Source organism: Salvelinus alpinus, chromosome 8 (genome assembly GCF_045679555.1).
Source record: "Salvelinus alpinus chromosome 8, SLU_Salpinus.1, whole genome shotgun sequence".
In the NCBI taxonomy this organism is placed as follows: domain Eukaryota; kingdom Metazoa; phylum Chordata; class Actinopteri; order Salmoniformes; family Salmonidae; genus Salvelinus; species Salvelinus alpinus.
The window spans coordinates 80040895-80058860 of record NC_092093.1 but is presented as its reverse complement, the minus strand read 5'-3'; the positions used below and the strand labels follow the sequence as shown (position 1 = coordinate 80058860).

General features: G+C 41.5%; 1 protein-coding gene across 1 annotated transcript in view; it reads left to right on the top strand.

Moving 5' to 3' along the window:
* Positions 1-17966, top strand: part of LOC139583761 (cadherin-12-like) — a 214830-nt gene that overhangs the window by 179361 nt on the left and 17503 nt on the right. Inside the window, exons 8-9 of the mRNA XM_071415201.1 lie at positions 331-467; positions 13172-13293. Coding sequence (XP_071271302.1) covers positions 331-467; positions 13172-13293 — 259 coding nt within the window. The remainder of the gene's footprint in view (positions 1-330; positions 468-13171; positions 13294-17966) is intronic.

Sequence of the window (17966 nt, the reverse complement as noted above, 5' to 3'; positions counted from 1 at the left end):
AAAGGTGGCTCTACAAAGTATTGGGGGGGGGGGGGAAGTTATGCATGCTCAAGTTCTGTTTTTAGTATTATTTCTCATTTGTTTCACAAAACAAATGTGCATCTTCAAAGTGGTAGGCATGTTGTGTAAATCAAATGATACAAACCCCCCAAAAATCTATTTTAATTCCAGGTTGTAATGCAACAAAATAGGAAAAATGCCAAGGGGGTGAATACTTTTGCAAGCCACTGTATTACAACAAATTCTATATATTTGCCCATAGGGAAATCCATTCTTTGCTACCCTCTTGTACATGTGGGAAATTACCTAATTTACCAAACTTTTTATTAGGTATTCCATTGACTGGAAAAGTGACCTGGACAGCTACTTTGACATTGATCCGGTGGAGGGAACGATTTCCACTAACGAACTCCTGGACAGAGAGAGTATCGCCCAGCACAATATCACCATTGTGGCCACCAAACTTAGTAAGTATGATGACAACAGATTGATCGTGATTCATGTAGGTGTCACTGTTGCCTTTCTCTATTGTTATCTATGTGACGAATTTAAGGTGGATTTAATCAAGTCAATCCCATTTTGTGTGAGTCGTTTATGGGTGACCGTAAAGCATGATGGCTCCTCTGGAGCGTATTTCATCAGGACATTGTCTCCTCTGGCGTGTCCATCTTAACTGTCTCTTAAACTCTCTCTGTCTGACTCTTCATTCGTTACCCTCTATACATTTTCACTGCCTTCAAGTAATGGTGTTCCTTTCATGACTAAAGCATTTTAGGATCTGAGTTTTCTTGTTTGAATCATCTTATATTGACGATGATGAAGAAATTGTCTGTTTTCAGTCACGTCACAAAAAAAGAGGTTCTGTAAAGTCAAATATATGCATGATGGAGAGCCCTGCACTGTTGATTTAAGAGTTAATTTACATCACTGTGATTTCACTGTGATTTCAAGACATTCTATCAGAATAAATCGTTTTTTATGAAGGAAAGTGAAGCAAATATCCGTAGAAATAAGCAAATCCATCGTCATCAAGTCATCAAATTTGCTAAGAGCCATCAAAGTCATTATCTGGGAGGCAGGCTGGTGCTCAATCAAAATTACTCACGCTGTATTCTCATTAGGACGGACTGTGAAATAAGGGCCATTAAAAGTTGAGCTGCTTTTATCGCCTTGGAAACTAGAATTAGTCACTTCCCCTCAAGGTCGTGTTGGGTGGGGGTGAAATGCTAATTCCTGTTTCTGGAGTGAGTGGAGGAAGGGGGGGGGATAGAGAGCTGGAGGGTTGGAGGGATAAGGGGCTCAGGCCGTCATACTCATCATGTGAATCAGTGATTGTAATGTTTTTAGATGTTTTAGATGTTGTTCTCTTTTGTTATATTCACACATTGTGGATTAAAATTGTGTTGGGGGGGCCAACCATGCTAATACTCATAACACATTATTACACTACCCTACGTATTTATTTGGACAGTGAAGTTAAAACTTTTAATTTGGCTCAACACAATAAAGGTGCAAGTTGTAACCAAATATGGTTCTTGAGATCGACGCCATAGGGGAACCATTTTAGGGTTTCTGAAGAACCATATAAAAATCCAAAAGCAGAAATGTTTTGGCCCTCCAGGACCGGAATTGAATAGCCCTGTGTTGGGTTTTAAGCCTTATTTATATATTTTAGAGTTACCAGTACCACCCGTGACTGGGTTTGCTAGTGACAAAGATATGGTTGTTTCATTCATTTCAAATTCTTGCTGTTGTCTACTCCCAAGTCAGATCCTAGGTGAATATACTGTCATTAAAATGTAATTATACAGTACAACACATTTAATAAGTCCTTATTTTGAGGGTCTAGTTCAACCCTAACACAGGGGCATTAAACTCAAGTTTCAGACCTGCAAGTCACATGATGTGTACTTCCTATTGAAATCCAGCCAGAGTGGGGAAATCTAATGTTTAGAATTTTTACTAACCATAACCTGCATACAGAATCACTGCCAGGGTTGGGAAGATATGGGACTACCTTAAACATCTAAACTGTAGCAACCATTTCAGTAATGGGTGCAAAAAGTCCCAAGTAAGTGAGATGCACAAAGATTATACCCCCAAAACATGCTAACCTCTCACCATTACCAATAGCAGGGGAGGTTAGCATAAAGATATCTATGACAATCTAACTTTCTCACTCATCATTATTCATGATTCGTTCATGATTATCTGTAATCATGGTACCTTCCACATTCATGTAGAACTGTTCAGAAACATACAGTGGCTTGCGAAAGTATTCACCCCCTTGGCATTTTTCCTATTTTGTTGCCTTACAACCTGGAATTTCTGTGGGTTTGTATCATTTGATTTACACAACATGCTTACCACTTTTAAGATGCAAAATAGTTTTTATTGTGAAACAAAAATAAATAAGACAAAAAAACAGAACTTGAGCATGCATAACTATTCACCCCCCAAAGCCACCTTTTGCAGCAATTACAGCTGCAAGTCTCTTGGGGTATGTCTCTATAAGCTTGGCACATCTAGCCACTGGGGATTTTGCCCATTATTCAAGGCAAAACTGCTCCAGCTCCTTCAAGTTGGGTGGGTTCCGCTGGTGTAGAGCAATCTTCAAGTCATACCACAGATTCTCAATTGGATTGAGGTCTGGGCTTTGACTAGGCCATTCCAAGACATTTAAACGTTTCCCCTTAAACCACTCGAGTGTTGCTTTAGCAGAATGCTTAGGGTCATTGTCCTGCTGGAAGGTGAACCTCCGTCCCAGTCTCAAATCTCTGGAAGACTGAAACAGGTTTCCCTCAAGAATTTCCCTATATTTAGCACTATCCATCATTCTTTCAATTCTGACCAGTTTCCCAGTCCTTGCTGTTGAAAAACATCCCCACAGCATGATGCTGCCACCACCATGATTCACTGTTGGGATGGTGTTCTTGGGGTGATGAGAGGTGTTGGGTTTGCACCAGACATAACCTTTTCCTTGATGGCCAAAAGCTCAATTGTAGTCTCATCTGACCAGAGTACCTTCTTCCACATATTTGGGGAGTCTCCCACATGCCTTTTGGCGAACACCAAACGTGTTTGCTTATTTTTTTCTTTAAGCAATGGCTTTTTTTCTGGCCAGTCTTCCATAAAGCCCTGCTCTGTGGAGTGTACAGCTTAAAGTGGACAGATACACCAATCTCCACTGTGGAGCTTTGCAGCTCCTTCAGGGGTATCTCTGGTCTCTTTGTTGCCTCTTTGATTAATGCCCTCCTTACCTGAATTTTGGTGTGCGGCCCTCTCTTGGCAGGTTTGTTATGGTGCCATATTCTTTCCATTTTTAATAATGGATTTAATGGTGCTCCGTGGGATGTTCAAAGTTTCTGATATTTTTTTATAACCCAGACCTGACCCACAACTTTGTCCCTGACCTGTTTGGAGAGCTCATTGACCTTCATAGTGCCGCTTGCTTGGTGATGTGCCTTGCATAGTGGTGTTGCAGACTCTGAGGCCTTTCAGAACAGGTGTATATATACTGAGATCATGTGACAGATCATGTAACACTTAGATTGCATACAGGTGGACTTTATTTAACTAATTATGTGACCTCTGAAGGTAATTGGTTGCAGCAGATCTTATTTAGGGGCTTGATAGCAAAGGGGTGAATACATATGCACGCACCTACTTTTCCGGCTTTTAAAAATTGATATTTTTTTAAACGTTTTTTTTTTCATTTCATTTGACCAATTTTGACGATTTTGTGTATGTCAATTACATGAAATCCAAATAAAAATCAATTTAAATGACAGGTTGTAATGCAGCAAAATAAGAAAACGCCAAGGAGGATAAATACGTTTGCAAGGCACTGTAATATATTTCGTGATTTGATACCAGAGCTCAGAGGCATGTGTTGAAATCGCTAAGCAGTTTATTTCAAAGCAGTGTGCTGATGCTTGTTTCGCTTTATCAGAAGCACGTGAACACTGACGTCTGAAGCTTAATTTCGACTAACAACCACTTGATTGGTTTGGTATTGGTTTCGGTAGAAGACAAAAAGGCTACACTATGGCATGTGCGACGTCATCTATAATAATTTGTCTGTTCTACATTTCTGGGACCAGCAGTGGCCACTAGTGTACACTGTGTTGATCAAATCCTAGAGTAATTAACTTTTTTCGACACAATTGGCTGGAAATGCTCAATGCTTCAGGAAGCTTAATTTCCCCATCACTAATTATATTCTTATTTACAATAAAAGTGACTCCAAAATGGAACGATATATTATTTCCCGTTAATTTCTATTGTGCACAACAATCAGAAAAATAACCGAATGTTTCAAAATCAGACCACATTACCTGGAGGGATATTCACTCTCACGCTGAGTGGCGATTTTAGCATGCAAATCTTGGTGGGACAAAAACAATTATATGTGGGATGCATGCCAGAAAAGCCACTACACAACACAACACTAAACAATACATTAATGTCTAATGGATCGGTGAATGGGACGGTTGAGCGGGACGCTTTCTCTTGCATTTCAAAGATGATGGGGGGGAAAAAAGAAAGAAGATGCATGTACTTTTCTTTGTATTATCTTTTACCAGATCTAATGTCCTATATTATCCTACATTAATTTCACATTTCCACAAACTTCAAAGTGTTTCTTTCAAATGGTATCAAGAAAATGCATATCCTTGCTTCAGATCCTGAGCTACAGGCAGTTAGATTTCGGTATGTCATTTTAGGTGGACATTTAAGAGGTTTTAATTGCACTATAATGGTGACAAACCGTGCCCACAAACTGTTAGGGCCTACATAAAGCTGTCACAACAGCAGAGTCCCAACAACAATCCCAACACCTTACCACTGCTACACCTGCCTATCAGCGGAGCCTTGTCTGGCAGAAAAACAGTTATTTCAGCGTTTTTTTTAACATAGCTTATATGGCTGACATTGAGATGTACAAACTATGACATAAGGGGACAACAAGCGGATAAGAGGCAATCAGTAATTTCAATTAAGACATTAATGAGCGAGCTAGGATGGACGTAGTCAATATAACTATTTGTTCAGCACTTTTAAAATGTACAGCGACAGAATTCAGAACATGGGCCGTTCTTAGATTGTTCTCCCTGTACACCAAGTCAGAACGTAGGATAAATAAAGGGGGCATATAAGCAGAAAATGAAAGCTCTTACAATATTTGATGATTACATTTCTCGAAAACAGGTTATAGGCTACATGTGCACCACCAAGTCAGAACAGTAGGCAAAATTAAGAGGTGAAAATAGACCAAATGATTAGGGTGAGGCACATGGGTTACTAACAGCTTACTACACAACATACACATAGTATTACTTTCTTAGCTACAGTACACATATCTCCCTGGCATATTGCATAATTTGTGCAGCAGCATACAAGACACTTTTGGACTCACCTTGTTGTGCAAATTTTGTCATTAAACTTTGTCATCAAAGTCTGGAATTCTCTAGATTTATGGTGCTTTCAAGACAACTGGGAACTCCAAAAAAAAAAGGTTGAATCATGTCAGTGATCTTCAGGTCGTAGCTCTAGAAAGGGGCCCGAGTTCCCGATTCTGAGTTGGATGAAAGTTCAGAGCTCATTTTTCCTGAGTTCCCAGTTTTCTTGAACTCACAAAAGTCAGATTTTGCAGTTCCAAGTTAAGTTGTTTTGCGAGCGGCAAAAATCATGCTTCATGATGGCCAATGTTAAATGTTTATCATTTTAAACTAGGAACATCAACCCTTAATCTTAGACTTGTGACCACACAGCCACTCCATTAAATAGCAGGCTAATTATTGCATTGCAATGCTTGCAGTTAGCCACTGATTCCTTTTAAACCACTCATTGTTGAATTTGCGATTTCCAACTTGTTGTGGAATGTTTTTGTCCAATGGCTGATGAGCACCAATTTTATGTATAATTTCTCTTCATTATTTCTCTTCCTATGACAAGGATTAAAAAGGATTTCCCAGTAGATTGTTGACTTTATTCATGATGATGACTGCTAGCTAAGATTTTTTTTATTATAACTAGGGAAGTCAGTTAAGAACAAATTCTTATTTTCAATGATGGCCTAGGAACAGTGGGTTAACTGCATTGTTCAGGGGCAGAACGACAGATTTTTACCTTGCCAGCTTGGGGATTTGATCTTGCAACCTTTCAGTTACTAGTCCAACACTCTAACCACTAGGCTACCTGCCGCCCAACAGTATGATATTGGCATGATCAGTCCAATCAATGCTACTGGTGATACAGTATAAAGTGATTTGCCGTAATTTTATCTGTGGCTAATGACCTTGAGCCTTCTTCATTGGGCACTTCTAATGTAACTTTATGGCAGCACACAAGGGGCTTGAATTCTTTATCTCTACCCTTAGACTTGACGGTGACATAGTGTCCTCATGAGTGACAGAACACTGAGCCAATCACGGTGCAATTCTCCGTATTTTCTGCTGGCTTGCCACATCACCACAGAAAGCACTGAGCTAGGCTGAAACACCTGCATTTTGGAGCTGCCTTACTCAAGAAAACAAAAAAGAGACCATGTTTGTATGTGGCTTTATTCTCTCAATTATATATTTCTTTACATTGATTACAAACTGATATGTGAAACGAATTAATGCCAAAATAACATGCAAAACAGTTAAGCCCCCCCCCCCCCCCCCCCCACACAAATGAATGTAGGGATCAAAACAGTTGGAGCTCAAACTGAAAGTCACGACCCCAACTCTTCAGATAGGCTGCTGCCAATACATTGCACCCACTGCTATGTGAATGCACATGAGATGTTGAAAGCAATTTAGAAGCTTTTACTCAAATTATATATTTTTTTAAATCACATTGATCTGTCAAATTCATTATTTGATATCAGAAAAACTTAAGGGAATTGGTTGAATGAACCAAAGCATAACTTTTTACGAGAGAGAGAGAGAGCGAATATAGCCTAACTTATTTTGTGGGGATTGCTGCAAGTATTTCCTAGCAATGCTCTTCTACTATACAAGAGGGAATGGTAGATAATTGTACTATCTAGAGATCAAGGGTTAAAATCCTGATGTTATACATGCTTTTATTTCCCCACGCTTAGATTTCTGTAACTCTTTGTGTACATGTCTCAGTCAGAAATCTCTCCATCGTCTACAGTTAGTTCAAAATGCTAAAGCTTATAACAGGCACCAGAAAATGTAACCATATCACACCTATTTTTGCGTATCTACACCTATTACCAGTCCCTTTTAGAATAGATTTTACATTTGATTAATATTTAAGGCTTGGCTTGGTTTAGCCCCATCCTATATCTCAGATATTGTATCTCCCTACGAGCCAGGACGCAGGGCGCACTGTCGAGCCAGGACGCACTGTTGACCATTCCAAAGTCTAGGTTGAAATGAAAGGAGACTAGGCATTTGCCATTAAGGCCCCAGACTTTGGATGGTCTGTCAGAGGAGATCAGGCTTGCAGATTCAGTGCCTCTTTTTAAATCCCTACTGTAGACACACTTTTAAAGATGCTTTTAATGTGTGATTCCAATGTATGATTTTAATTAGCTATCTTTTTTCCTTCTCTTTCCTTCTGTCTATGTATCTTTGTTAGTACTTTTTTTTAAATTATTTTATGATGTGAAGCACTTTGTTCCTTGTATTGACAAGCGCTTTTGAAATAAAGTTATTATTCTTATTCTTATTCTTATTACTACATTGATTTTAACAACTAAACTATTGCACCATCTAGTGGGGAAACCATTGTGTCACGTGCTAAAGTGAAAGAACCATTCACCAAATTGGATAGAATGAGGTTTCCCTTGCAGTTCCATGAATGATATAAATACCATTTATTTATATTATTTAGCGACCTCTATTTGATTGTAAATATAGTTTACAATACAAAAGGCCTTACAACTCTTGCTTCCTGAAAGGATACAATTCACCTCTCATAGAAATAGTCTTTAATAGACATAATTCTCAAAATATGTTTTGTTCATTCTATTTTGATGATTCCGTTGCTCAATGTTCTGGGTCAAAGAGGGCCAAGAGAAAACCCTTGACAGATAAAAAGATCACAGGGACGGAGAGATGAAATGTCCACAATTTCTGCCAGCGGAGTATGAGTGTTAGTGGTGGCGGTCGGTGCGATCAGAGAGAGAAGCAAATCTCGTACTCAGTGTCATTTTTCCTTCAGTGAAGAAGATTGCTTTTTCCATCAAGGTCACACACAGGTCTCTAGCTGAGCCTTAGCTGCATCTCTCAGCGGACCTGGCATCCTTTCACTCCCTCCTCTCTACATTCTCCTCTTCTGTCTCTGCTGCTAAAGCCAATTTCTACCACTCTAAATTCCAAGCATCTGCCTCTAACCCTAGGAAGCTCTTTGCCACCTTCTCCTCCCTCCTGAATCCTCCTCCCCCTCCTCCCCCCTCCTCCCTCTCTGCTGATGACTTCGTCAACCATTTTGAAAAGAAGGTCGACGACATCCGATCCTCGTTTGCTAAGTCAAACGACACCGCTGGTTCTGCTCACACTGCCCTACCCTGTGCTTTGACCTCTTTCTCCCCTCTCTCTCCAGATGAAATCTCGCGTCTTGTGACGGCCGGCCGCCCAACAACTGCCCGCTTGACCCTATCCCCTCCTCTCTTCTCCAGACCATTTCCGGAGACCTTCTCCCTTACCTCACCTCGCTCATCAACTCATCCTTGACCGCTGGCTACGTCCCTTCCGTCTTCAAGAGAGCGAGAGTTGCACCCCTTCTGAAAAAACCTACACTCGATCCCTCCGATGTCAACAACTACAGACCAGTATCCCTTCTTTCTTTTCTCTCCAAAACTCTTGAACGTGCCGTCCTTGGCCAGCTCTCCTGCTATCTCTCTCAGAATGACCTTCTTGATCCAAATCAGTCAGGTTTCAAGACTAGTCATTCAACTGAGACTGCTCTTCTCTGTGTCACGGAGGCGCTCCGCACTGCTAAAGCTAACTCTCTCTCCTCTGCTCTCATCCTTCTAGACCTATCGGCTGCCTTTGATACTGTGAACCATCAGATCCTCCTCTCCACCCTCTCCGAGCTGGGCATCTCCGGCGCGGCCCACGCTTGGATTGCGTCCTACCTGACAGGTCGCTCCTACCAGGTGGCGTGGCGAGAATCTGTCTCCGCACCACGTGCTCTCACCACTGGTGTCCCCCAGGGCTCTGTTCTAGGCCCTCTCCTATTCTCGCTATACACCAAGTCACTTGGCTCTGTCATATCCTCACATGGTCTCTCCTATCATTGCTATGCAGACGACACACAATTAATCTTCTCCTTTCCCCCCTCTGATAACCAGGTGGTGAATCGCATCTCTGCATGTCTGGCAGACATATCAGTGTGGATGACGGATCACCACCTCAAGCTGAACCTCGGCAAGACGGAGCTGCTCTTCCTCCCGGGGAAGGACTGCCCGTTCCATGATCTCGCCATCACGGTTGACAACTCCATTGTGTCCTCCTCCCAGAGTGCTAAGAACCTTGGCGTGATCCTGGACAACACCCTGTCGTTCTCAACTAACATCAAGGCGGTGACCCGTTCCTGTAGGTTCATGCTCTACAACATTCGCAGAGTACGACCCTGCCTCACGCAGGAAGCGGCGCAGGTCCTAATCCAGGCACTTGTCATCTCCCGTCTGGATTACTGCAACTCGCTGTTGGCTGGGCTCCCTGCCTGTGCCATTAAACCCCTACAACTCATCCAGAACGCCGCAGCCCGTCTGGTGTTCAACTTTCCCAAGTTCTCTCACGTCACCCCGCTCCTCCGCTCTCTCCACTGGCTTCCAGTTGAAGCTCGCATCCGCTACAAGACCATGGTGCTTGCCTACGGAGCTGTGAGGGGAACGGCACCTCCGTACCTTCAGGCTCTGATCAGGCCCTACACCCAAACAAGGGCACTGCGTTCATCCACCTCTGGCCTGCTCGCCTCCCTACCTCTGAGGAAGTACAGTTCCCGCTCAGCCCAGTCAAAACTGTTCGCTGCTCTGGCACCCCAATGGTGGAACAAACTCCCTCACGACGCCAGGTCAGCGGAGTCAATCACCGCCTTCCGGAGACACCTGAAACCCCACCTCTTTAAGGAATACCTAGGATAGGATAAAGTAATCCTTCTAATCCCCCCCCCTTAAAAGAGTTAGATGCACTATTGTAAAGTGGTTGTTCCACTGGATATCATAAGGTGAATGCACCAATTTGTAAGTCGCTCTGGATAAGAGCGTCTGCTAAATGACTTAAATGTAATGTAAATGTAAATCTCTGATTCCCCCGAGGAGGGGAGGAGGGCCATCCACCATTCAACGCACCCATCCCTATAAGCCTCCACTGCAAAGCTTAGCCTATCCCCCCACTTCATAACCATCAAGTCTACCTTCACGTCTGCCTCGCACTACAAAAAAATGTTGCCCCAGCTGTATAGAAATGTTGTATAAAAAGCACATATTCTGGTAAAAGCAGTTTAAACTGGCATAAGAGAATTCAGAGGTAGAATCGTTTGAACAATCTTTACGCAAATAATGAGTTCAAGTATAGCTATCAACCTTCAGTCATGCTGTGTCTATTGTTCATGGAATAGAGTCTTCTGTTTTTAGATTCCCTGAAGGAACAGATTTATGTAAAGAGGCAATCAGCAGTAGAAACAATAACAAAGCATTCTTCCCCACCCTTGTTCAGTAAAAATCTGAGGGATGGGGCTGGAGAAATGTAACCACTCTCAAATGCATAGACAGTGATATGGATGAAAGGACTGACCTTACATGATATCAAAATAATAGTTTTAACCATGTTTTGAGGCTATATGGTGTTTGTTTGCATTGACTTTGTTTACAAACAATGGAGTAAAACAAGCCTATATTAGTTGTTCTGATGGGGTATGGCAGTTGAACTAGGCTCATGAGGCACTTATAAGCTGTATTCTTCAACAATCAATAGGTACATGTAAATTCATTTATAAGTCCAACAATTGATTTAGAAACTGCTGATTGCCCCTTTAAAAGATACTGTCTTCATATATTATTTTCCAATGCATTGACAGGCATCTGAGAACTTACACGTAAACCACAATGATCACGTTGTGTGTGCGCCAGCGCTGCACATTAAATTTACACATACATGCTGCTAGAACTGCCCCGGTAAACTGTAAGTGCTGTTATTGTGAAGTGGAAACTTCTAGGAGCAACAATGGCTCCACTGCGAAGTGGGTCGGCCACAAAAGCTCACAGAACGGGACCGCCGAGCGCTGAAGCGCACAGTGTTCCAAACTGCTACTAGAAGCAATGTCGGCACAATAACTGTTTTGTTGGGAGATTCATGAAATGGGTTTCTGTGGCTGAGCAGTCGCACACAAGCCTCAGATCACCATGAGCAATGCCAAGCACCGGCTTGAGTGGTGTAAAGCTCACTACCATTGGACTCTGGAACAGTGGAAACGTGATGCCTGGAGTGATGAATGACGCTTCACCATCTGGCAGTCCGACGGACAAATCTGGGTGTGGCGGATGGCAGGAGCACTCTACCTGCCCCAATGCATAGTGGCAACTGTAAAGTTTGGTGCAGGAGGAATAATGGTCTGGGGCTGTTTTTCATGGTTCGGGCTAGGCCCCTTAGTTACAGTGAAGGGAAATCTTAATGCTACAGCATACAATGACATTCTAAACGATTCAGTGCTTCCAACTTTGTGGCAACTGTTTGGGGAAGCCCCCTCCCCTGTTTCAGCAAGACAATGCCCCCATGCACAAAGTGAGGTCCATACAGAAATAGTTTGTCAAGATCGGTGTGGAAGAACTTGACTGGCATGCACAGAGCCCTGACCTCAACTCCATCAAACACGTTTGGGATGAATTGGAACGCCGACCACGAGCCAGGCCTAATCGCCCAACATCAGTGCCCGACCTCACTAACGCTCTTGTGTCTGAATGATGCATGTCCCCGCAGCAATGTTCCAACATCTATTGGAAAGCCTTCCCAGAAGAGTGGGAAGGCTGTTATAGCAGCAAAGGGGGACCAACTCGATATTAATGACCGTGATTTTGGAATGAGATGTTCGACGAACAGCTGACCGAATACTTTTGGTCATGTAGATATGCCCCCAATAGACAACATACAGATACATACAAACACCTGCTCAGATATACCTGTTCTCACCCCTATATCCATTGCCTGCACTACTCTTCCCCACATGTCCTCAAATTGCACCATTTTGTTCCTCTCCGTCACCCAATATTTAGATAATGAAGTATATGATTTTTACATTGTCTTAATGATGGAGGATTGATTGATTTGAAGTTAAGTATACGTTTTTTCAAGATAATTAAAGAGAAGAGTATCGTCCAACCCATCGGTTATATGGGCAGCAGGTAGCCTATTAGTGGTTAGAGCGTTGGACTAGTAACCGAAAGGTTGCAAGATCGAATCCCTGAGCTGACAAGGTAAAAATCTGTCGTTCTGCCCCTGAACAAGGCAGTTAACCCACTGTTCCTAGGCCGCCATTGAAAATAAGAATTTGTTCTGAACTGATTTGCCTAGTTAAATAAAAAGTATCACTGCACCCTCATATGACATGTTGTGAAATATGCAGACAGATGATTAAAAGTTAATTTACATTGTAATACTTCTAACACCCAATTTTCTAACTCCTCCCATAATTTTTGGGCTTCATGGCATTCCCAGAATGCATGGTTCATTGAGTCATATTTAGTTTTACACTTAAGACATGACTCTAGAATTATGCTGTAACATTTGTGAATTGTTTAATAAATTGTATAATACTTGTATAACGCATTCCATACATTAGATTATACTGGATTAAGCGTACATTTTCGTTAACTGTAAAGTTGTTTGTTTTGTTCCATTTTTAAGCCTTGGGGTTTTGATATCTTAATAACCTGCATGTCATGATCTGGTGTGGATGGACAGAATCAACATGCGGGCGGATACACCCGGGTGGCCGTGTGTAGTCATCATTTTACCATTTGCCAATTCTAAGACTGCAGTGCATATTACAACCACATGATGTCAGGGTTGTAAAATCAATGGGGAATTGTCTCTTACACAGTTTTGTCTCTTCATTAATGTACTATCCCACAGGCAAGCACAATGAAACTCATTAGAAACGTTTATAACTGTTCATTGTTGTTTATTGTGTGATTTTGACTCTTCAGATAGCCCAGTGCTGACCAGTAGAGTGGCTGTCACCGTTCATGTACTGGATGTCAATGAGTTTCCCCCTGAACTAGCCATCCCTTACGAGAGCTTTGTGTGTGAAAATGCCAAAGTAGGCCAGGTAAGTGAACGTGTGTCTGAGCGTGTGGGCGTGCGTGTCTGCGTGTGTCATCTTGATGTATGCTCAGAGGCACTGTCTCATTAAAGGTGCCATATTGATAAAAAGGTCAGTTGGGAATTTTGAAAATAACAACCATGAATAAAATGCTAATAGTGAAGGGAAGGATGACTGATTCACAGTATTAGTATGAGCGCCCACACAGAGAGGCTACGTACCAAATGCACTGCTTTGACCAAGGACCATAGGGATATGAACCAGTAAAAATAGAACCATTAAAATATAATTTTCAGCTATGTATAATATGCCTTTAAATTATGATTTAAAACCACATAAATCATATAAAACAAAGGTATATTACCATGCATAGCACAGGTATCATTGTATCAACGTTTTGCATATTGCTAAAACCTTTTGCTTTATTTTAGCTAATGTAGGGGGCATGGTGTGCTTTCCACATCAGCAACCAAGTGTACATTCCAGATTAAATATTTGGATGCAGCGGAGTCTCTGCCTGTATGCATTATAAACCACTTGTGCCTACAAATTAGCCTATTAGCAAACATCTCCATGCATGTGCCGACAGAGCTCCTTTGGCGGTTTAACAAATAGCTAGAAAGACTATCCCATCACACACTGAAGAAGCGTTGGTTATCCTTACCCATGCCTTGATCAATGAACCGTTATTTTTAAAAGTCCTTAACAATCATGCAAAATAGCCTTTTGAGTGACTAGAACATTACACAATATTTCTTCCAGATAGAAAATACTTTTTCTCTCATGTCAAACTACCAGGAAGTCTGAAAAGACAGATTGAAGGGGCGGGGAGCTACTGTAGTAGGCCGAATCAGTGTGGAGCTCACCTTGGGGTTTTCTCATTTGGGCAAAATAGCATCCTCCATCCTCTGTCCTCTCCTCCATGACCCAGAAACCGATTTGTGGTTGAGTGGTCGAGAATTGTATCAGTTCATTAGTAGGCAAACAAACGAGTGTCCTCCCTTCCTCGATAGCCATCTTTCATTGAGGATACTCACAAGTTTCCTAACGCAGAAAAGTTTTCAAATCTGCCACACCCCCTTCGAATCAACTTTTGTTTTGTAAGAGGAGAAAAACATACACAACTCACTTTAAACATTTATTTTGGAATCGACCCCTCTAACAGTAATTTGCCTAATGATGTGTGAGTGGAGAAGGACCATCTCATTTCAAGCAAGTGCATTTCCATCCACGTTCACTCTCCTCGCCAACTCTCCTCGATTAACTTTGACCTTTTTCTAAAGGACGCGAGAGATGACGGAGGAGAGAGGTCGCAGGAGGTGAGCAAATCTATTTGATGAAAGGTCTTTGACTGGCGGTTCTTTAATAACGCTTATGTCAAGCAACATGGACGCAGTGAGCAGTGTTGCAGTGAGATTATCTCAAGCAAATTTGCTGATACGCAAAGCAACTCAAACAACATTGAAATTGCATGCAACATCCAATCCTGTCATACATCACGGTTTCACAAATTATGTGTTTGGTTATTGTAACAGCATCAATATTGACAAAATGTTAGCTGTATAATTTTGCTAGCGAGCCCAAATGGAATTGTCAGCACTGTATATCAAGCTAGTTGTTAGTTCAGATTAGACAACTTCCGTTGAAATGTCACAGGGTGAGGTAGCAGCACTTTTGAATACATATATACAGACTGTCAATGATGTCAAAAAGTTTGTATTCATTTTCAGTTAGGCATGTCCCTTAATATAATGATGTCTACATCAGAGTTTTGGGCAACCCACTTTTGTTTCTTGCTGGCTGAAGACCTTGCTAGCCAGATACTAGCTTACACCAGACACAGATGAAAGCAGAAAACAACTAAGTTTATTTGCCTTACATAAATAGGGGAAACCTAAATTATATTTGCTGACACGCTGCAGTCATATTTTGGCACCAGTAGACTAGCTAGCTACATATACAGTTGAAGTCGGAAGTTGACATACACTAAGGTTGGAGTCATTAAAACTTATCAACCACTCCACAAATTCCTTGTTAACTTCTCTTGGGTAGTGGGCAGCATTCGGAATTTGGGATGAAAAGAGTGCCCAAATTAAACTGCCAGCTACTCATCCGCAGAAGATAAGTTATGCATGTTATTAGTAGATTTCGATAGAAAACTCTGCAGTTTCTAAAACTGTTTGAATCATGTCTGTGAGTATAACAGAACTTATTTAGCAGGTGAAACCACGAGGACAAACCATTCAGATTTCTTTTTTTTTGAGGTCACTCTTTTCAATGAGATTTCATTGGGAAATCAGATTTCTAAGGGACCTTCTTGCAGTTCCTACCGCTTCCACTGGATGTCAACAGTCTTTAGAAATTGGTTGAGGTTATTCCTTTGTGTAATGAAGAAGTAAGGCCATCTTGACGGAGGGTCACACGAAGTGTTCTGTTTGTTAGAAGCGCGTGACCAGAAAGCTAGTTACAGTTGGTTTTAATCCTGTATTGAACACAGATCCCGTCTTCAATTTTATTGATTATTTACGTTAAAAAATACCTAAAGTTGTATTACAAAAGTAGTTTGAAATTTTTTGGCAAAGTTTACAGGTAACCTTTGAGATATTTTGTAGTCACGTTTCACAAGTTGGAACCGGTGTTTTTCTGGATCAAACGCGCCAAATAAATGGACATTTTGGATATATATCGACGGAATTAATCGAATAAAAGGACGGCATGAATTATAAGGTTATTTCTGCGTTTTGTGTCGCGCCTGCAGGGTTGAAATATGCATCTCTATCTTTGTTTACAATGGTGCTATCCTCAGATAATAGCATCGTTTGCTTTCGCCGAAAAGCCTATTTGAATTCTGACATGTTGGCTGGATTCACAACCAGTGTAGCTTTAATTATGGTGTCTTTCATGTGTGATTTAATGAAAGTTAGATTTTTATAGTAATTTTTATAGTAATTAATTTGAATTTGTCGCTCTAGATTTTCTCTGGCTTTTTGCCAAGTGAGACAGTAGCGTCCCGTCTAAACTCAGATTTTTGGATATAAATATGAACTTTACCGAACAAAACATACATGTATTGTGTAACATGAAGTCCTATGAGTGTCATCTTTTAATGATCATCAAAGGTTAGTGATACATTTTATCTCTATTTCTGCTTTTTGTTACTCCTCTCTTTGGCTGGAAAAATGGCTGTCTTTTTATGTGACTTGGCTCTAACCTAACATAATCGTTTGGTGTGCTTTCGTCGTAAAACCTTTTTGAAATCGGACACTTTTGCTGGATTTACAACAAGTGTATCTTTAAAATGGTGTAAAATACTTGTATGTTTGAGGTATTTAAATGATGGGATTTCTGTTGTTTTGAATTTGGCACCCTGCAGTTTCACTGGCTGTTGACAAGGTGGGACGCTACCGTCCCACATAACCTAGTGAGGTTAACAAACTATAGTTTTGGCAAGTCGGTTAGGACATCTACTTTGTGCATGACACAGGTAATTTTTCCAACAATTGTTTAGACAGATTATTTCACTGTATCACAATTCCAGCGGGTCAGAAGTTTACATACACTAAGTTGACTGTGCCTTTAAACAGCTTGGAAAATTCCATAAAATCATGTCATGGCTTTAGAAGCTTCTGATAGGCTAATTGACATCATTTGAGTCATTTGGAGGTGTACCTGTGGATGTATTTCAAGTCCTACCTTCAAACGCAGTGCCTCTTTGCTTGACATCAAGGGAAAATCAAAAGAAATCAGTCAAGAACTCTGAAAAAAAAATGTAGACCGCCACAAGTCTGGTTCATCCTTGGGAGCAATTTCCAAACGCCTGAAGGTACCACGTTCATCTGTACAAACAATAGTATGCAAGTATAAACACCATGGAACCACGCAACCGTCATACCGCTCAGGAAGGAGCCGCATTTTGTCTCCTAGAGATGAACGTACGTCGGTGCAAAAGTGCAAATCAATTCCAGAGGAACAGCAAAGGACCTTGTGAAGATGCTGGAGGAAACAGGTCCAAAAGTATCTACAGTATATCCACAGTAAAACGAGTCCTATATCGACATAACCTGAAAGGCCGCTCAGCAAGGAAGAAGCCAATGCTCCACAACCGCCATAAAAAAGCCAGACTACGGTTTGCAACTGCACATGGGTACAAAGATCATACTTTTTGGATTAATGTCCTCTGGTCTGATGAAACAAAAATAGAACTGTTTGGCCATAATGACCATCGTAATGTTTGCAGGAAAAAGGGGGATGCTTGCAAGTCGAAGAACACCATCCTGACCGTGAAGCATGGGGATGGCAGCATCCTGTTGTGGGGGTGCTTTGCTGCAGGAGGGACTGGTGCACTTCACAAAATAGATGGCATCATGAGAATGGAAAATGATGTGGATATATTGAAGCAACATCTCAAGACATCAGTCGGGAAGTTAAAGCTTGGTCGCAAATGGGTCTTCCAAATGGACATTGACCCCAAGCATACTTCCAAAGTTGTGGCAAAAGTGCTTAAGGACCACAAAATCAAGATATTAGAGTGGCCATCACAAAGCCATGACCTCAATCCTATAGAACATTTGTGGGCAGAACTGAAAAATCATGTGCGAGCAAGGAGGCCTACAAACCTGACTCAGTTACACCAGCTCAGTCAGGACGAATGGGCCAAAATTCACCCAACTTATTGTGGG